This window comes from Corvus brachyrhynchos, unplaced genomic scaffold, assembly GCF_000691975.1.
Source record: "Corvus brachyrhynchos isolate BGI_N302 unplaced genomic scaffold, ASM69197v1 scaffold94, whole genome shotgun sequence".
Lineage (NCBI taxonomy): Eukaryota > Metazoa > Chordata > Aves > Passeriformes > Corvidae > Corvus > Corvus brachyrhynchos.
Genome location: NW_008238330.1, coordinates 6,790,008 through 6,811,990, shown reverse-complemented (window position 1 = coordinate 6,811,990; position 21,983 = coordinate 6,790,008). Strand labels below are relative to the sequence as shown.

Genomic DNA, 21,983 nt, shown 5'->3' with positions numbered 1-21,983 from the left:
CACCTACCCACTGAGCTCTGCCACCACGACTTTGCATTCTCCCTCCAAGTAAAAAAAGCATTGCTGTTAGCAGTGTAAAGTTCAAACATGTCATAAGTCCTTCTCTTTGCCTGGCTGTCAGAAAGAGAGGGCATTAAACATTTTCTTTTGGTTAAGCTCACATTGCCATGGCGTAAGCTGTGGTGTACACTTACAGCATCCTTACGACTTTGTGGTCAAAGCCCACGTGCACGGTCTCCCCCTGTGGTGTGTGTAGGGGAGCCTCCCCTTTTTCAACAACTACCTCCTGTTCACTACAGGGTAGGAGAATAGGTACCTACAGCAGTGAACATACTGACAGGTATTGACTGTGTGGAGCACAATGCCAGTCATGGTTCAGTAGCTTGCTCATGGGCTGACACCCTAATCTGTCAAAGGAATTGGAGGAATCCCTAACAGTTTGAGAGAGAAGAGCTAATTTTGTACTGAAGACCACGTTGCAGGCTTTCTGCAGACTGGTGTTTAGCCAAGAAAAAATATGAAGGTGTATTTCTCCTCAGACAGTTTTTCCCAAATTTATTTCATCCTTCTTGTTCCCATTATGATACATCTCAAATCCAAAATGCTAAAAAACAGATAAATCTTGCCTGAAACCAGGTCAAGTAGCCCCAAAATAAAACTCCAGTTCATTGTCTCATTCTTGATATCCAAGTCGTCTGTGGGATTGGTTCTAGCTACCTCCAAGATCCTTAAAGATCACTTTCCACCCACAAAGACTTCTTCACTCTAACTGAAATAATTGAAGTGCCAGACAACACAGGGGGTACAAGAGAGAAGCTTTCTCACAGCATCTTTGCCTACATATGTAGCAACTCTCCTCAGCCCTCAGCTGTCTCCTCCTGCCAGAACAGTCTCAGGGAGGCCAGCCAGGCTATACTCAAAAGAGGGGCAAAGAAGGGTGAGCAGCTAAGTAGTGGGTGACTTCCCACAGCACTGTCAAAGTGCCAGATTTTCTCCACTTGCAGTGAAACAGCACCAGACCCAGCTACATTTCATCATGTCTAAGGAATCTGTGTGAAGTGGCCATAGTGCATTTGTGTGGTTGAATCTCAATCAGTGCTGAAACAAACTCACTTCACAAACAGTTGTGGTCGCTTAAACTCTTACCACCTCCTGGATTTGTGGAGCTGAATAAAAGTAATTGCTTTGGGACAGACAATTAGCATAGGCTAAATCTACCTCCATCAGCAGCTTAGACTAAGCTACTGCACCTCAGCTGCATTAGGCCAGAGCGGGTACATGTACACATGCACAAGGTTCCATCAGCTTTGGTTGGCAGGCAGCAAATTCCAGCATGCAACAATATGAAAACCAGGGAATCAACAAGATTTAAACAACTTGAACTACATTAATCACATTCAGAATTTAAAGTTCACCGACATCTTTATAAAAACATTGGAGCTTAGAAGTAGACTGTTCCTAAACATAAATAAGGGCACACATAGAGGCTTATCTTTTTAAGCAGCAAAACTTTAGGCCTAAAGTTTCTCATGTTTCCTGCTGCAATTAACATGAACAAATGAGTACAAACGAGTTTGTGGTTTGTTTGTGACAAGTTACTTCATCTAGGCCACAATAAGTATCTCTGCAAACACTCCTAGTCCACTGCAAACAAGAGGTACTGAGCATAGCATGAGAAGGTTATATGGTGATCTCCAGAGACTTGAGGAGGAACAGAGGAAACACAGAGGAACACAAAGAGTACATAAAAGCATCACTGAACTCCATTTTCTTTGGAGTCTTTTTGTTTAATCATCAAGATGAATCTAAAACACCAAAGCTTTCAGACTCAAAAGTGTAATGCTTGTCAGAACCCACAACACACAAGCCCATGGACCTTTCATCATGTCCAGCTCAGCACAAGGTGTGTATGTCTGTCCTATACTTTAAATTCAATCATTGTATCACAACAGAGAGAGAGAGAGAGCTCATCTTCAACTCCTGGTTTAGAATAAGACTTAAGGAAAACTGCTCACACCTTATCTCTGAAAGCATTCAAAGCATAAAGTCTCTAGCACAGCAAGCTAGCCAAAATTTGAAAAAGGTTAGCAGTTACACAATAAAAAAAATCACTTTTGCTTATCCATTCTAAATATTGGCTTAATCACATACCAGGAAACAGCATGTAAGAGTCCAATTAAGCCAAGAGGCTTTCTTACATTAACTGTGTGATGCAGTAGTCAGCATGCCAGTTAATTTTAATTGTAACATTTACACACAGTTAATCCGCTTAGTATTAGGGATAGCATCCTGTGGATTTCTTTTCCAGGATAACAGAACATCATTACAGCAGCCCAGCTTTGGCAGACATACTTATAAGCATCACTCCTACTCAGGACAGAACTCCTTCCCACCTATGGTAGAAAAATAATGAAAAAAAAGAGACAAGAACAGGACAAAAAAAATAAAAAAAACCCTCTTCCAAGATATTCCCAACACGTTTGTCAAGTGTACATGAGGTTGGTAGGTTCGTGGTGTTGATCTGTGTTAGAAAAGATTAATCCTGAGCAGGGAAGGAACCAGTGAAATGGTACCATCCAAAATGTCCCTAAAATCTCTATAACAGGAAAATAGATCTGTTATAAATGTTATCTAGGACAAAGACAGCAGTTATATCAAGGATATAAATGAGCCCCATCTGAAATATTTTATCTAGCAAGATATGATATATCACAAGATGATTTCTGTCTAATTGAGTAGGTAATATTTCCAAGATGTGCTTTCAATCAGACTAAATACTTTCATAAAGACACACAAAGAGCAGAACACAGCAGGAAGTAGAGGATACCTGGAAAGTTCATCTTGCATTCAGATTTTAGGACCCTCTGCCTTCTAACTTCACCAGCTGGAGCAATGTGAACCTACATGACTATAAATGCTTCAGAAGGCAGGAGAAGCAAGGAAGGAGAGGCAGTGGGGTAGCCCTGTATGTCAGAGAGTTTTCCTTTCTCATAGAAGTAAGGAAGAACTACTAGCCTGGAATTCTGGAGGGGAGATTTGTGCCTGTTTAGGAGCCTGGTTGACAGAACCCATTGGGAGGCAGTCCTGAGCGGCAAAGGAGTCCAGGAAGGCTGCATATCCTGCATGAAGGAAATCTTGAAAGCTCAGCAGCAGGCCAATGCTAGACAAGCAGTGGGAAAGACCAGCCTGGCTGAGCACAAACCTTTGGTTGGAACTCAGGAAAAAGAGGAGATATTATGACCTTTGGAAAAAGGGGCAGCACACTCAGGAGGGCCACAGGAGTGTTGTGAGGTTATGCAGGGAGAAAATTAGAAGGGCCAAAGCTCAGCTAGAAGTTAATCTGGCTACTGCTGGAAAACATAATAAAACATCTTTCTGTAAACATATTAGGAACAAAAGGAAGGCTAGGGAGAATATCCATCAGATGAGATTAGCTTGGTAAGAAAGCGCAAGGAGCTAAGAACAGCAACACTGGGAGTTCAATGCCCATATGGGCCATTCACGTAAGAGTTGGACTTGATGATACTTGTGGGTCCCTTCCAACAGAGAATATCCTGTGATCTGGATGTGAGGGAACACGTAAGTCACAAAGGATGAGGAAGAGGCTGAGGTACTTAATTCCTTCTTTCCTCAGTCTTTAATGGCAACACCAGTTGTTCTCGGGGTACCCAGTCCCCTGCACTGGAAGACAGAGACGAGGAGAGGATTGCAATCCCCATTATCGAAGGGGAAATGCTACACCATTTAGACACACTGTCTATGGGGCTGGATGGAAATTACCCAAGGACACTGAGGAAGCTGGTGGCAGTACTCACCAAGCCACTTTCAAGCACTGATCAACAGTCCTGGCTAACTGGGGAAGTCCCAGCTGACTGGAGATTAGCAGATGTGATGCCCATCTACAAGAGGGGCTAGAAGGAGGATGTGGGCACCTCCAGGCCTGTCAGTCTGACCTCAGTGCCAGGGAAAGTCATAGAACAGATCACCTTGAGTGACATCATGAGGCACACACAGGACTACCAGATGATTAGGCCCAGCCAGAAGGGGTTTATGAAAGGCACGTCCTGCTTGACTAACCTGGTCTCCTATGACAAATTGGCCTGATCAGTGGATGAGGGAAAGGCTGCGGATGTTGTTCACCTGGACTTTAGTAAAGCCTTTGACACTGTCTCCCACAGCATTCTCCTGGAGAAACTGGCTGCTCATGGCTTGGACAGGTGCATTGCTTGCTGGGTAAAAAACTGGCTTGATTGCCAATCCCAAAAGGTGATGATGAGTGGAGGTACATTCAGCTGGTTACATCTAGCAGCTGGTCATCACTGGTGTTCCCCAGGGCTCAGAAAGGTGGAGGTCAGTCTCTTTTAAGTAACAATCAATAGGATAAGAGGAAATGGCATCAGGTTGCACCAGGGGTGTTTTAGATTGGATAGTAGGAAAAAATTCTTCACAGAAAGTTTTGCCAAGCACTGGAACAGGCTGCCCAGGGAAGTGGTTGAGTCACTATCCTTGGAAGCATTTAAAAGATGTGGCACTTGGGAACACAATTTATTGGTGGACTTGGCAGTGCTGGGTTAGTGGTTGGACTTGATTATCTTAGAAGGTCTTTCCCAACATAAACAAGTCTATGCTTCTATGACTATCTGCCACCAGATTCTGTTTAGTCTCAAAGCACTGCTTTTCTGTGCCATAGACTACTTTACCCAAAACACATGCAGGGGACTTGCAGAGATTTGCATCTAGAAAGCAGGCCTCAAGCATTAGCAGAGTCCGCCAAACCATGCAGAGGGATGAAGGTAAACAAATTCACTTAAAAAAACCCCTATCAAAATAGTGAAGCTATTTATTCAGAGATTTGCTGCAGTGACATTGGAAAATTTATCAGGTAAAATGGTTTATTTTGCCACACATTTGTCTTATTATTTTAATGATCTCTTATACTCAACATTCAGCTCACTTTAACTGGTTGGAATGGAATGTTTTCTTAACATATTTGAGGAAGACCTAGAAGCATTGGTTCCCATGGTTATAGCTCACTCAGCCTATTCTTTAACCTTGACCAAACAGCTTTCTTCATACTTCTCTAACCACCCTAGAGAATAACAGCCTAGAAATCTAAAATTCTTCTTGTGTTTATTACCTTTAGTAATTGATTCATTACTATTTCCATACTGCTGTTATTTTGTTACACATTCCCCCAAATGGACACAACGACAGAAAATTAGAGCTGTGAAATACACTTTAAGTTAACGACTCCATTACATTTCCACAAGGATGAGTTGGTGCAAGTTGTAAATAAGGAAAAAATGACTCAAAATATTTGAGTTATAGAGTTCATGACTAAGTTATCCACTCAGGAAAGAGAAGCAAAGTCCTTGCTGGCAGATCTCCCTTAAAGCACTGATTCAATGTGCTACAGGATCCCGTAAACACTGGGTGTCATCAGAGGTGGCACTGGGAATAAGACAGAGGGTGTCACTTTGCCACAGCACAGTAACTTCACGTACCCACATACAGGGCACTGAGGCAGCTTTGATCTTCACATCTTAGGAAGGACACAGTAGTTTCTGAGAAAATGCAGAGAAAGGCAAGTGTCCAATGGGCTTCAGCAGTTGCCTCAAAGGCAGGGTCTCCTCAGCTTGGAGGGACAAAGGACACAAGAAAGAATGTAGTGGACAACCAGAATGCAGAACTGTTTTTATGAAACCCTGCAGTATAAGAACTTTGGGGTACTTGAAATCAGTAGGGGATCAATTTAAAGCAGATAAAGAATACCCTTTTCATTCAGAAGGCAGTAAACTCTTCAAACTTGCTGTCAGGAGTTATATAAGCAGGCCATATCAGCAGGTTCAACAAGAGATGAAAGAGTGGCATGGCCTTTATGTAGGATATTAAAAAGACTAAGTGTAGATGTAGCCTCCAACACCTGTAGTACAACAAATGGGAACACTGAGGAAGCATAAAGACTGAAAGCCATCATCAGATCAGTGCCCTGAACAGCATTTGCTACTGCTAGAGACTCTGAGAGACAGATTATGAGATGAGATTTCATTTGGCTGACTTGGTAGGGAATTTCTTAAATTTATTTTTAGTCACCAAAATACTTAATAAGATGTAAGCTAAGTTATACAGGTAATTACCAATATTGTACTCTTTGGCATGACAGAATTGTAATGTTTTAGAAGAAATACTGATGCAATTAATCTTGTGATAAAATTTCTTTTCTGGGAAGCTGTTGAAAAGAAGGGAAAATGTCTTCTGGTTTTTCATGTTATAATTTGATGATAACATTTTCCTGAAAAAATGAAGTAGTTTGTCTGAAGTTTCTAAAAAGAGGACATTTTCTTCATGCTATTTGTCTCTATTCAAGGATTACAGTAGTAAATAAACCAAGTTAGACCAGTGGTGCAGTTTCAGGCTGTACCTTAGCCAGTGCAATTCTACAGCCCACAAGATGCACAGTTCTGCACATATCCCTCCAGTGTGTGGGTTCCCAACTCTTCCCTTACATCAGATCTTCCAACAGGCAGCAGCACAGTCAACCACCTGACCTTACGAAAGATAACACTTCCTCTCCCCTTCATTCACAAAAAGGAGAATAAAAACTATTCCAGAGTCCAGAGTTTTCTTTTGGCAGATCTGTGACTTGAACAAGCTCACCGTCCAGCAGCAGTCACTAGGATGTTAGTGAAGCAAAAACAAGGAAGGAAGAAACAGAGTAGAAAAAGAAACTCAACTACCTTTTCCTCCAGCAACCCAAAGTAATACCAGCTTGACCGCCACTTAAACCACATCCTAAGAAAAAGACCAAACTTTGCATCATCTACCCATCTGCAAGTGAACTGATCTACAAGGATAACATTACCAGGCACTACTTGTTCTGCAGAGCAGCAGTGGTATTACACTTCAAGCAGATATCCTTCTGACACTTTAGAAGAAGTTACACACAAGTTATTTTTAACCTGGATCAGTTCCCCAATTCAAGCAACCACACAGACACACAGCACAGTTGTACCAGTAACACGGAAGGGGTGGGCCCATGACAAGCAGCCCTATCATCCTCTGATAAGTGAACGTAAGAGCTGCACCCTGAAAAATAAACATCAGGAAATGACTGACCCAGCTGTGCTCATACTATTATTAGTAAAATATTCCAAGTAAAATAATCCCAAGTAAGGATTATCAAATTGAAGTCAGCTCTTCAGCACAGGTCACCCACCACATTCGCTCATAGCACCCCTGAGGGGTCAGCACAGGAGCAGTGGCTGCTTAAGCAGATGCTTAAAGAACAGCTGAATACTGAAGCCAAGACTGTGGCTCACAGTCACTTTTGCCAAATCAAAGCATGGTTTGCTACCATAGAGTCTTGCTTTCAACATCTTGCTCATTCCTACTATTGTTATATGTGGCATAAACAGTTGTATCAGTCAACAAGGGAACTAAACCAGATGAAACCATTTTGGGGTTTGGCTGGTTTGCACAGTAGAAGACAGTGCAAGAAGAATAAGCAGTATAGTATAGGCAGGAAAGCAGGCCAGCTCATTTTGCAAGCACCACATTTGGAACCACAACACCGAGACTTGTTTAAGGGGAAGCCTGCAGGTGTTTGGGCTTCTCTAGGACATACATCCCACTCCTACACCCTTCCTGTGCCCCTCCTCTCACCCACAGAAGGACTATGGGTAGAACATCCCTTTTCCATTTTTCACTACATATGGAGTCTGACAAATTTTGTTCTATGTCAGCTTAACCCAGTTCCAGAAACAACTGAGGGACAGCTCACAGCTCTTAAAAAAAGCAAAGTTCCATTCTTCTTCCTACCCTTCCTTTACTTCTTTCTTGTCTACAGGCTATTCCTGGACACGATTGAAGAGTCCTGCCTCATCCCTGCATCAGATCAAGCAGCCTTTTTCTTAAGCAAATTTAATGAGTTAAAGTGGAACAAAATGGCACAAAACAATTCCCCCCTTGCCACCACCTTCAAAAATTGTCAACAACAACAAAAAAAACAACAACAAAAAAACCAAACAAACAAAAAAAAAGTAGCAAGATCTCCTGGGGAAGGGGAGAAGAAATCAAAATGACCCTCGATCAGCACTGACCTGTTATGTCTGTTCACTGCACTTTGGAAAACTACCCATTCAAACAGGTTGTTCCTTAAGTATAAAGATGAATTAAGGAGTATTTTTCTGTTGGCCAAACCTTACACAGAACTGTTTGCTATCAGTGGAATCCAAACAGTTGTACTGTACCCCTGGTATGCCACCTATCTTCAGGTGCTGTAACAGAAAGCCAAATCTTTTCAGAGACTTTCCTCTCTAGTGGTTGCTTGTGCAGCAAAATTATAAACTTAATTCAAGAAAATATCTATACAGCCTTTTAAAAAAAAAGAACACTTGATCCATCTCCTCAGCCTTGATGTGGAACTAAGGAACTGAAGATTATCATAACAAATATATTAAAAGGAAACAAGCAGAAGAATTAAGCTGTTTGTGCTGGGCCCAGGAATTATAACAGGTCAACAGCACATAATTATTTTCTTTGGAAAATTGAGTATAGACCAAAAGTTCTACAAAAAGTGTCCTAAGAGAACTAAAAGAAGGATAACCATTACCACTGTTCTTGAATAAATGTGTTCATTTGAAAAATATACTGGTGTCCACTCGATTTTACTGGAGTCTACAGGGCAGTGTTACCAGCATCCATCAAGCAGGCAGGATCACGGCCACTCAGATGCCATGCGCTGCCCCTACTGTAGGGAATTTCTGCAGGGCTCTGCAGATTTCCCCAAATGGTAAGAAATTTGTGAATATGAGGGGAATACCACATCTCAGAGGTGGCAAAGGGAAAGTTGGGCATGGTTTGATCCAGGTCAAACCTGCAATCTGCCATTTATGTAGCACTATTAACAAATGTATTATCAGGAGTAGCGTAAAATGGAAAAGGAAACAGCACACTTAATACATTTCTCCAATTTCCAGCCTTCATGCTACTTCTCATTCTCAGCTGCTTAAGAAGCACCAGGTCCTTCAATGAATCAGAAACCTTCACTATTAAGAATGTTTACTTTCAACTCACTGAAATTCAATTAATCAGTGAAAACAGACGAGTATGAAAAACGTAAAAACTCAAAAAGTCCCAACTGTACAAATGGCTCATTTCTTGTCCTGTTATTTGCATACACTCCCACTCAGGGAGCCTGTAAGGGCACAGTGGAATTTCAGGTTGTGTTCAGCAAAAAATAGGTCGTGAGCAAAATCACCTTTGAAAAAGAACAAGAAGCAGGGACTTCACCCAGGTTGCCAGCATTGGGAAGACAGGGGATAGAAAGATGTCCCATCTTCAAACACAGCACAGAGCCAAATAATTACAACAAAAGGAAGGTGGGACAGCTCTTCTTGCAAAACAGGATTAAAAGTCTCCCAAAACTAATGGAGTAAACTCAGTGTCTGCTCCCCTCTGCTTCAAGCAATAAGAATAAAAGGGAAATGTGGGAGACAGGAAAGAAGGGAGTAAAACCCACAGGGAGTCTTCTGAGGCACCAGATGTAAAAAAACAAACACAACAAAATTGGGACAATAAAAATGGGTTGCATTCAATATACAGGTAAATGAAATGTCCTTGTATGTAAAAGATAACAAAACAAGTCACTGTTGTCACCACTGTGTGCTGAGTGCTGGCTCACAAACCCCTCAGCACCAGCAGCCAACCCTTCGTTTCCGATAGTTGCTCAGGTGGAGGGTTAAGAGCCACCACATTCTGCCTCCAGCAGTGAAACCAATCAAACCCAATCCTTCCCCAGCCAAACACCAGATAGAGGTGGCCAAGGTCTGCAATGCCAAGGGTGAGCAGTGATAAGGGACCGGGCATACCCCTCAATGTACAGCATCAGCCACCAGAATGTCTGTCCCTGCACTGCTTGTGCTGTCAGCAGAGGAACACAGCTGTGGTTTTCAGCCAGAGAACACAGAGAGCACACAAAACTGTACAGCCATTTTATACACTCCATATAGCATTTTCTTTTCTAAACCTGAGTTCCCCCAGGCTATAGTGTTCCTGAGCCATTGCACCTGATGTACACAAGCATCTAATTCAGGTATAGCCTGGATAGACTGAAGAAAAGGTGACTTATTTATTCTTATCTTGTAGTATCTAGCACGATAAGATCCTGACTCAGAAGTCAGGCTTTTAAATATTTGACCTAACAGAGAAATGCTCCTTCATGATAAGCAAGGCCCTTAAAAACACACACGCACCTATTAATGTAATTAAAAATCAAACACTTCATGATCAGAACACCAGACAGATTTTAGCACAGGCACTGTGCCTGCTTGGTTTTCTTGTTTACATACCCTCTACTTTTATTTCTCTCATTTTTGGAATAAAAGGCTTGAAGACATAATTAATAATTCCCACTGCACTTTCAGGGGCACAGATATAGCCATACCATAACCCCAGAGGCAGCAGCCAAAATTGGGTCTGCTGTGATAAGCCCTATCTCTACTAGGAACCCTGGCTGAATCAAAATTTTTTCAAAGACCTCACTTGTACTGCCTGAAGGAGTTATTGCTACTTCTGTAGAGGCATTTTTCCAAATAATACAGCCAAAACATAAATAAATTAAGAGACAGAACTGCTTGGGTGTTGTTTTCATTTATGTATGGTGTAATTAGGAAATATAGGTCCAGCTACAAAAGACAGAGTTCAGCATATGACAGCCAAAACACAGGTGGGCTGTTTGCCACCAAAAACAAAACTACAGTGTTAAGCCATGTAACATTTGGGACATTTTCACTTCAAAGCTTCTTGTTACTTTATATAAGAATTGGTTAATTGCTTTTCTTTCTGGTAACTTTAAAGATGGGGATGTTTTACAGAGGCATCTCTACCTGGAAGGCAGTCACTCAGTCTCTGCAGAAACATGACCTATAGATAATGTTATCTGCATACGTACAGACATACAATTCACCTTTAAGAGCTGCAAAAAATATTTACTTATGAGAAGCTGTCACTGTCACAAAAAAAGCTCTGCTCGTGTCCATTAGTAACAGTCAGATTAAAGCAATGTGGGCTTTAACAATTAAGTGTTGTAGCTTCCTTGAAGTGCATGTGTTTGCCCTCCTGCCTGGTGATTTTCATGTTTTAATTCAGAGAGCAACAACATCCTACTGAACACAAATGAGGGAAAGTATGTAAAAGGGGTGATGGCCTGTATAAGCCTTTCTTCACAGCCACTGTCCAACAACCAGCTATAAACAGTGAACAATATCTAATGAAAGTCACAGACATCTGAGTAATTCTAGTGGCATTTAGAGCTCTTCTCTCTTATTTATGTGACTCAGAGTCAGACACTCTGCATATTTCCAGCAGGGAATAAACAAACTCAAAGTCCTCCCTGCAGTACAATCCAAAATGTCCTAGAAGACCATAATTTTCCATCCTTATTGCAAGTTAAAGGCAGCCAAAAACCACCAGACTCTTTTTTATGTGGAACAGAAAACATTTCTCCAAAGCTGCAGAATCCTATCCACCAAAGGTGGAGATAAAGCCTGAAATATCCCTCCAATTGCATCAGGAGAAAGACCTTCAAAAAGCTGCAGTATTCACTCAATCCCTGCTTCTTGGAAATATTCACTGCTCAGAGTTCAAATGCCAACAGGAAAATTCAATTGTCTGCTTTATTAGAAAATGTTGTGTCACCACTGAGGGCAATTATCAGAACAATCTCACTATTTAATTTGGGTGGAGGCAAAACAAAGAAGTCAGTAATTCAACAGGTTTCCTTGTAGTGGCCTTTGAAGTATCTGTCAATTGAAACTTGAAAAGAAAGGAGAGGAAAAAAAACCCAAAAGAACACACAAGCAAAAAAAGGGGAAGATCCAAAAAAAAAAAAAGGGTCACATTGAGAAAGTTGTCCAGGGTAGCAAGAAGTTAAATTAAAAACTGAAACTGAACTGGTCTGTTAAAAACCAAGAAAACAAACAAACAAAACCAAAACAAAACAAAAGAGCCCAGAAAAAAAAAGCACAGCACTATTTTATGAGCAAATGTTCTTGCTGTCTTGCTTAATTTAGTCTTTCCAAATGCTTAACTGTGCCTAAGTTTCCTTTATTTCTTGGGTGAGAGTAAGAATGGCAGCAAGAGAAAACTTAGTTCATGTCTCAGTCATATTAGCAAATCCTAAAGAACCCTAAAATGCTAAACAAAACCAAGAGATGCCTCCACTTAAGAGCAAACCAAACTAAACTGATAACAAGGTCAGCAAGAGGCATCTATATCTATGCAGTTGAGCTCAGGTCTTTTTAGCTCAAAATCCACTGAGATTAGGGAATTTGCATGTGGACTTCAGCAGGTTTTAAACGGTGTCCTTCTGCCATTGCTTAGAAATCGTACCTCTGCAGTACTACAGGTACACTTTTCCAAATAATCTCCTTTTTTTAATTTCAGCAATTTTATCAGCAATGCTAGGAATGAATGTTCTACTTGGTCCCATTCAGATGAGCATGTCCCATATATTCATACTAGACATTCCATTTTTATTACAGCTATAGCCATTTCATTACTCTGTGCTGAAATCATTGCTTCACTTGATGAATCACCTATTGCCACGCTCTCTGGGGACCAAAAAAAGTAAGCCAACAGAACATACAGAACTGGATAAGGACAAGACAGCAGGCAGGAGCAAGTAGCAAATATTACACAGTCACTGAAACTTATTTCTACCTGCTCAGCCAAAAAGGAAAGAGACATGCACTGAAGGTCTCCTCAGACTTCAAATAGCCCTTCATGTTTTAAATATTTCAGTTTCCTGTACACCACTTGTTAGCAGAATACTAAATACACAAAAATACCAAAGTTGAAGGGCTCAGTGCTCAAGTCTCAAACTCAACTGTCATGAAGAACTTTGCACATTCAGACTTCTATTTGTTATTTCTAACAGAAGAAATCAGTCAAAAAGTCATTAAATCAGGTCTCCCAGTACCTACCCTCTCAGTGGTATTGCATTATGGAAAGTATGTTTTCATAAATTTTAATTTAAAATAAATGATTGTGGCAAATATTTTTACAGGCTATGCAAGAATTGCATTGAATGATTTACCCACCTTCTCGGTGATGTAGCAATTAGAGCTATCAGCATACTGCAGTGCAAATTGGTCATGATTTGCAAGAGACCACCTTAGAAATATGAAAATAAATTAATCACAAAATGAAATCTTAATAATTCAAAAAGTACCCTTTACATAATTTTAGTATGACCAAACAAGTGTCTGTCATTCCCATGTATTTCTCATACTTCTCATAGTTTTCCACAGCTTTCAATGATGAGTTCCAAAGTTAAAAGCTTGTTTACAAACGGAAAACCTCAGTACAAGTACATCCTAGTGATCTTTGTTTGCAGTAAGCAACATCACAAAGTCACTAAAACTGACCAAAAAAAATAAAAGTACAGTACCAGAAATTTATGCTAGCTTATACAATACACAGTACATATAGTATTAAGTTGATATATTACATTAGGCATAAAATATCACCTTTTTAGCTCAGCAGCAATTTGATGAATTTAACTAGTTTCTCCTGTGTGGTAGCACTTGCTTAAAACATAAAAGCTTAAAACAGCTTTTTCAATTGATCCATTAAACGTAAGTAAAGGTATTTGTCTTAGCCAATTATTAGTCCATATTGCAGAATTTGCAATTCACATTTCAGTTTCATATGAACAGTCACATCAACTGGACCAGCTTACAGCACCCACTGGACCCTGCTCAATATTTAAAGCCAGAGGCAGTGCTTTAGTCCCTTAACCCATGAACTGCAGGGACCACAAGCCCAAGTGAGTTGGCAAAATGCATCTCTGTGCACAAAGGAAGGAAACAGTCACAATGAGAGTCACCCACATGATGGAGCTGCTTTATTAGGAGCCTCATCTTGCAAGCAATTGACCCAAAATGCACTGCAAATTCAAAATTTGAAGATAACACAAAAAGATTTAAGAAACTAATGACTAGTCATACAGGATATCTAGATTTTCTTTGGAAAAAATTATCTCCTACTTGGTTTAATACTTCAAAAAGCACCTTATCTAGTATGCTCTATATGGCAGAACTTACCCATCACAGACTTCTTTTATTATCGAGGACAGTGGCTTTTTCTGGTAAATGAAAAAAAGAAAGAAAAAGCAAAATCACCAAATTAGAATACCTGTGAGATCTTTGAATATGATTCCAAAGCCACTAAATGCAAAGAACAAAACTAGTAGCATTTCATTATTTCTTTAGCATTAAGTGTGAAAGATCCCAAAATTTTCTGCTGTTTTGAGCTCATAAAGGTATAAATATAGCAATTCTAAACATATGCATTATGACGTTATCCATCATTTTTGTCAACCTTAGCCCATATGACATAAACTCAGTTTCTCAACTGAGAAATCAAAGGGCCTTTTGTGTACACTGCATCTCATTACCCAACAGAAACAGAAGATTTAGATATCAACACGAGCATTTTCCAGAAATGACATCTGAAACCAGAAGACATTCAAAAATTTTAAACCTTCTTTTGTCCCTTTCAGAGATGGTCATACGATGACAGTAATCCTCTCTCTTAAGTGCACACATGCAAGTCCCTTTCTGATAAAACACCAGCTGGAAGGTGTTAAAATCCCAGATGTATCAGTTCTGCTTTATTCTCTACATCTGTGAGCACAGGAGCATTTGGACTGACTCAAAGCAGCTCTCTTGCTTTGGGCCCCAAAATAGAAAAGGAAAAAACAGCCTGTTGATGTTGCAATGTTTTGAACATTGTTATAAATGCAGGGTGCATACACAAGTGTTTTTAGAAGACTTCTGGCTAGAAGATGCACTTCTATGTCCCAAACCATAGATGAAATTGCATGGCAAAAAGAAACACACCAAATTTCACGAGCTGGGTGACTCTTGAGCCTTTTTTCTCCAACACTGGGTGACCACACAATGTCACACATATCTGTTGCTTCACAAAAATTTCCCAAATCACCTAAACATCATAGGATCCCCTTCTCTACTTACTTCCAATAATGACAGTTCACCAAATTATTAAAAATCAAGCAAAATAAACAAAATACAGAAAATTCACCATAAACCCACCCACAATCCAACACCATTGTCAAAATAAGCTTTTTACCTTTAATTTTTGTAGAAAATGATTAGTGGAAAAATTAACTCAGTATCAGGGCATGTTATGTGAAGGAAGAATTATTTTTCCCTTGAATTTTTTTTCTGTACTTCACCACAGCATAGACAGAAAGCCAGAGACAGGACTCCTTGGTCAGGTCAGGATCAGGCAAGGATTTATTATTTCAACAGTCCAGTCAACAAAGCCAGTTTATAAACAGGCAGAAACATAACATAAGACCATTTTAATCAGACATGAATGAAAGCACCTGCTGAAAGGATTCTATTCCTGCTTACCATATTGTCTCAGTCCTTGGTTTCCTTCCTTCCTCTTTCACTGCCATTTCTATTTTCACATGACCACCCAAGACGATCCACACCAGGGAAGTTAATCAAACTAAAAGCTGGCCCAGGAAAGGGGGGGGAAAAATAGTTTTCACCAGGACAGATTTCCTTATCTGCCTTGCTATGTACCTAAATGAGTAGCAACACCAGCACATGGGAGAAAAGGCAGAAGTGGGAAACTGCTCCATTCTGCAGCAGCAACATGTCCCTTCTCCACAGCAGCTTCTCTGGTGCACTGGCTGAGTTGTTTGCATATCTGCAGCAAGGCTGTGAAGCAGATCAAGATGATCATGCCACATAAAAAAAGTGGGGTTTCCCTCCAATTTTTTTGGACTGATTAGTTCCTCAGTCTGGATTACTGTGTCATTTCTGTGCAGCTACCTTGACCTGCTGTCCTCCTCTCCAAGGGTTTTTTCAGCTTCTGCAATCCTGTGAGAGAAATCCCTGCTTCCAACTGCTTTATATCCTCTATCTTTTCAAAAGAAAAGAAACAAAAAAACAAAAAACAAAACCAAAACCATGCTTTTGGGATGGACAGAGGGAAGAGCACAGCTTTGTCTGGAGCTGGATAATGTCAGTTTGCCATTCAGCACATGTGTGCCAGCCTGTAGGCAAACTGCTGCCAAGCAGAGTCCGCAGCTCTGCATGCTGCATCCCTTTCACCCCTCAGGATGCTACTGTAGGTCTTGTTCTGATATTTCCATATTGTGACAAAATTTTATCTGAGTTATTAATTCCTTTTACAAAGTATACAGAAACCAGCTAGCAGATTCAATATAAGGGAGGAAAAAAGAGTAACTGCTTTTTATTGCCATTGTTTCCCAAAGGACCTATAGTTTCCCACTAGAAACTATGACAAAAAGACAATTTAACAACCTAAACAAGCAATAATATAAATACCAGGAAGGCTGGATTAGATTACTTTTCAAGTCATTATTTTGGTCCTTCTAAGTTGTCTACACCATCAACTTTTACATCTTTTGTCAATATTCACCTCCTACCCCCTTTGCCTATTCTGCACCACCTTTGCATTATTATGTGATAATATCTGAAAGTAAAAACTTGGACAAAACAAACACAAAACCCCTGCAACAAATCAATTAGAACCTGTAAAGAACAGCTAAAAGAAAAAGCAAATGGATCCTCAACAATAAAAATTATTTATATAGTCAGTTTCTCCTGCTACAGCTTGGTCCTCCTGTGGCACTACTGCTACAGCACTGATGTGAGTAAGCACAGCTCATGATGAAGGAAGCAACAAGATGAAAACAAAGCGGAACTCTTCTGGGACACAGAGTTTGCAATTAGTGATTTGATAATACTTTACAAATTAATAAATGTAAAATAAATACCACCATAGCAATACTAATAAGTACTAGCAATACTAATGAACTGCTGCTCCTAATAATCCCTTGGGCTTCACTCCCCCTGTGTATAAGTCTCCAGACAAAATTCTTTCCCCTCCGCTTGCAGGGAGATAAATTACCACCAGCACGTTGTTCACAAGAGGAGTGTCACTGCAAGCAGGCGAGGGCTGCCACAACTCCCTGTGTGCACTCTCCCGGGAGGAGGCTGGTTGGTAAGAGTGCGCTGCAGGGAAACTCTGGCAGGCAGCACGCAGAGCTAGCAGCAGTCCTGCCACCCTGCCTGCACAGCCAGGCCCCCTTGCCAGCAGAATGCTGCTTTCCTCTGGGAGTGACAGGCGGGTGAGTGCCCAGCTCCCACGGCTGCTTGCCAGCCACCCCCAGAATCTCGTCGCAGTCCTGCGAGCAAAAGCTGCAAGACACTAAAATATGTTTGGACACGACTGTTTACTGCATGTATAGGAATGCAGCACTACTAGAAAACAAAGAAAAGCGAGGAATTAAATTTTTTTCTTTTTGAACCATGGAAAATGAGATAAAAGCCCATTTCCATTCTCTGTAGAGTAAATCCACTTGGCAGGCCATTCAAAGTCACTTTGTTTCTTTCCTGGCTCTAAATACCTGCCTGACATCAAAGACCACAGATTTAAAGGTTTTGTTACCTTAATCTTAGTAAAATTATGTTTATGGAAATTTACTTATCTTTGCTGCATTTACAGTTCCAAAAAGTCAAATTTACCTTATTAGTCAATGTACTTCAAAGAATTTCTTACAATCAGTCCAAAAATATTTTGAAGTTTTTCCTTCACAGAAATGAGTATTTTGTGCTACTGCATTTTTTTTTGTCTCTGTGTCTTCTCTTAGACTTGTAAAAATGAAGTGAGCTTTTACACATGCTGAGATGCTCATTTAAAGCTCTAAGAAGATCAGGCTGTTGCTTTTATATACAAAATAACAGAGATCAAAGTAAACTTCATGCTCCCTACAGGAGATAACACCTTCAGCTAACTTATCACAGTATCTGCACTGAACACATTGGTTAGAATAAAAGTATTTTCCTAGGATAGGTATTAAATTGATAGCTGAAGTTAAGTGGGAAACAGCACTGGGGCATTATGGCCTTGTGACTTACTGATCTGCACATGAGGGGAGAATCCTGACAATGGCACAGAGCATCGGCAGCACTAGAGCCAATGTGAATTTACACACCTGGTAAAGCTTTATCTGCACTGACTGGTTAGCACAGGCGTCCAAGATTCAGGTGTGGCCCTAGTGACATCCACCATGCAGGAACACCTAGGCACCCTGTCTGTGCTCAACTGCACATGTCTCGGATGGGGTCTCCAGGTTTTGTGTGCTGCGATGCACACAGATCCCTAACTCGGTCTTCTTGAGTACCTGCCCTTGCTACTTGTGCAATATTTGGTAGTACATCCAAAGTAACTTGCAGAACACTGCCTGAGTTTTCCCACTCCAATTTCCTCAACAGTTTCATCCTTTCATGCCTACCCCTATGGAGAACTCACAGGGAACCAGTCACCAGGAAACGCCGGTGTGCTTAGTTACAAGTCTGTAAACTGGGTTAGTTCAGATCACTGTTTTGTTCCAGAGAAATCATGGGATGAACAAAAGTAACAAAGAATATCCAGTACACCAGTGCTGACCAAGCCCTAGGTTCTGTTCAAACCACCAGTGGTACACTAACTTGGGTTTAAAGCACTTCCAAATCAAACAGCAAGTGTGTGTGTATATGTGCATGTGTGAACTGTAAAGAAGACAGAAGCCTATATCCGGGTGGAAACCTGTGTTTACATGTGCAGTTCTAATACACTTTGAGCAAGACCAGGAAATTGTAGACAGGTTTCTTTTAGGCCAAGCCTGAATATCTTTCTTTTCAACATGACTAACAGAGATTCATTGCTTTTTCTTCTTCCTGGGTTGGTTTGTTAGGTTGTGCTTGTTGGGGTATTTTTTGGACAATCATTGGGATATCACTCTCCCTGTCTGACACCTTTTAACCACAGAAGTAAAAAGAAAATCCTTAACTTTTCTGTCTTTAAGCCTATCACAGAAAAAATAGCAGATGCAGCACATCTGTTAGTGGGAAACAGCATTAAGGAAAAAAGTTCTGTTGCTGATCTGTGCATCTGTCAAAAAAACAGAACTTAAAGCCAGTAAATACAATATTCTGTCTTATAATAAATGCTATCACTATACTAATAAATCTTTCAGTGCTGAAGTCATTTTTATGCCTATGAAAAAACAGAAAAACACCTCTTTTCACAGTCAGTGGAGGCTTTACTTGTTACTGTCATACAACAGGGTCCACGGTGGACTGGTGGCAAACAGCAAATGCCAGGAGATCCGGCTCCATGACTAGCTACTTCAGCACTGGTATCTTGTGGTGTAAGAGATAAGGTCTTCTGTAAGGGGGAGATGCTGGAGTGCTTTGGACTTCAGCCTTCTCAACCTGCTCTGAACCACTCTGTGAATCAACACTCTCCACTGACCACAATGGAATACTGGTGAGACCAGACTGGCTAATGTATTATCGAGCATCTGTAAAACATGAAAGAGAGGATTTCTCTAACCCAGCAGAGCACCAGAGAGAGTGAATGCCTGAAGAACGGGGACACTGCAGTGCTACAGTAACAGAGGCCATAAAACCCAGCCAAGGCCAGGCCGACACCACGCAGTTCTGCCAGTGCAAGAACACAACCCAGGGCAGGAAACATTCACACCTCAAAGCCGACAGGCAAAACCCTCAACAAGTGCAGCTGCTGACGGGAGAGAGCTTTTATCAGCTCTTAAGGTGGTAGTTTTAACAGGTCAGTAGCAACACCTTGATATAAATTTAGCAGTAGGAGTTCCTCAGAGCACACAAGACTTAGGGAAACCCAGGTATTTGTGTCCTCTCCCACTTCACTTGCAGTTACAGCTTCCTCAATTGCTTCCTTCCCACCCCCAAAGAGACCCTCACTCCTAAGTCTGCATTTCACCTGATCTAAGCATTGACAGATAATATATTTAGGATGTTACAGTGACTGTACAAGGAAGCAGCAAAACATTATTAACAATAAACCTCAAGCAAACAAAAAAACCCCATAAACAGTATTTTACAGATACTTTTTACTCTGTATCTAGTGTCCTAACAAGTCATAACATTTCCTGCTTTCTCAACTATAAATAGGAACACTAAAAACTCCCAATCAAGAGTACTGAAAAGTACTGTTAAAAAACACCTGGCAACCCACAGCTGTGGATTTCAGCATGTTTGTGTGCAACACACTTGCCCCACATATTTAAAATACAGCCAAAGTACACTGTAAAATACAAAGCAGGGCTTTAAGGTTTGGCTTTTCACACAACCTATTAGGAGAGCATGCCTTTGAAGACTGAATGAAGAAACCCCAAACCCCCAGCTCATGAATGACACATTGCTGGTCTACAAGGGAAGAAGTTTCTCCATGAAGGCAGAAAAAAATTATACTGTGGGGTTTTTGGTATTACTCTCTTTTGTATTACAATCTGTATGTCTATAACTAGAACATAATTGAGTCATAAACTGTGCCTGCATACTCCAGCTGGCCAGAATATGAGTTAATTCATTGGTCCATAACTTCAGGAATCTTGTCATTACACATTTCCCTTAAATAAGAGCAGAATTAACTTAAGAGATGGGACTCCTGCTGATAGTTAAAAAAATTTTACGGATGCAAGAACCTTAAAGTCATGTTTAGCCTTCACCTTGAAAATGCCATCAGCTGCAGGCAGCAAAATTCAGGCTCCAATTGAACAGGGAGGTTCTGGCAAGAATTATGGAGCTAGTAAAATCAGAGACATGAAAAAATTCAAACCAAACTCCAAACCAATCAAACAAAAAACCCCACAAGCCCACAAAAAACCAAGAAGAGAATAAATAAAGTGGTTTATCTCTTTCCTAAAATATTATTTTCTGAACATCCTTTATGCTGGAGATCAGGAACAGTGGGATATTAGTTATGTAGACCTCAAGTGTATCCTGGCTCTACTTGCACTTCGATTTAACAAAAACAACCAACCAACCAGCCAACCAAACCCTGTCTACTGCATTGAACTTATGGTTCTTAACCTAGAAGATAGCACCAAGTAGAAAGCATAAATAGCATCCATTAGGCTAAAATTCACTAAACATTTCTATTTATTTTCCCTGTCCCTTTCTTTTACAATGTCTAACCCTTCTGCACAGCTATTACCTCTTCCATCTACTAAGCCTTGCTGCTGTCTCTGTATTCAACAGAAGCAGTAAGACAGAGTTTTTATGTATTTTTCAGTGATGAGGTCCCAGCCACATACACCACAGGACATAAGTTTGCAGCTTTGAAAGACTCCAGCCAACCAGTGGGAATGTGGCTTTGGACAAGCCAGACTAATAAAATGTAACATGTGACAGTAACATTGCCCATTTTATCCAGGCTGGCTAGCTGCCACCACATCAAAGAACTGAGGCTCTAATGATGACTACTCCAATGCCACAGTCCTTTAAGAAAAGGAATCATATTTTTCAAACTCCATTGTATTTAACAATTGGTTCATTATGTTAATGAAGCATTGTCTATGTATACAAGTGTGTCAGTGCATTGAATTATACCCAGTGCACTAAAACATCTGCATTACTGTTTCCAAGGTTATTCTTGCTGCTGAACAGCTTTTACAAAATAAATAAAAGTAAAAAATTGAGACCTTTTGTGAGTCCAGCAAAGAAAATGGAAAAAAAATCACATAAAAATAGGGGATATGATTTCTTTATCATCTCTATTAATAATTCCTGATGGTAACAAAATTGCAAGCATTATAAAACTGTCAAATATTTTCACTATGTTTATATGCCAATTAGCATCTGCTTTATGAACAGTTTCACATTCAATTCTGTGAAGCTGAAATATGACAGATACAACAAGGAGCAATAAAACTCTAAAAGCATCTGTTTGGCACCTAAACATTGATTTTAAGCAAGCCCTACCTTTAACAAACTGGCTTAAGACAGCCAAGTGTTTTTCAATTCTTTTTGAAAAGGTAGCCACGTTTCGGTTCATCTATCTTTGGGCAAGTCTTCCATCAGCAGCAACTGACATCCTCCTTCACAGTGGCT

At 40.4% G+C, this 21,983-nt stretch overlaps 1 protein-coding gene across 3 annotated transcripts in view; it reads right to left on the bottom strand.

Moving 5' to 3' along the window:
* Nucleotides 1-21,983, bottom strand: part of ELMO1 (engulfment and cell motility 1) — a 304,753-nt gene that overhangs the window by 228,734 nt on the left and 54,036 nt on the right. For all 3 annotated transcript variants that reach the window (XM_008633859.2, XM_017734444.1, XM_017734443.1), the window contains exons 3-4: nt 14,106-14,146; nt 13,101-13,173 (exon numbers count right to left, since the gene is read on the bottom strand). In XM_008633859.2, coding sequence (XP_008632081.1) covers nt 13,101-13,173; nt 14,106-14,146 — 114 coding nt within the window. The remainder of the gene's footprint in view (nt 1-13,100; nt 13,174-14,105; nt 14,147-21,983) is intronic.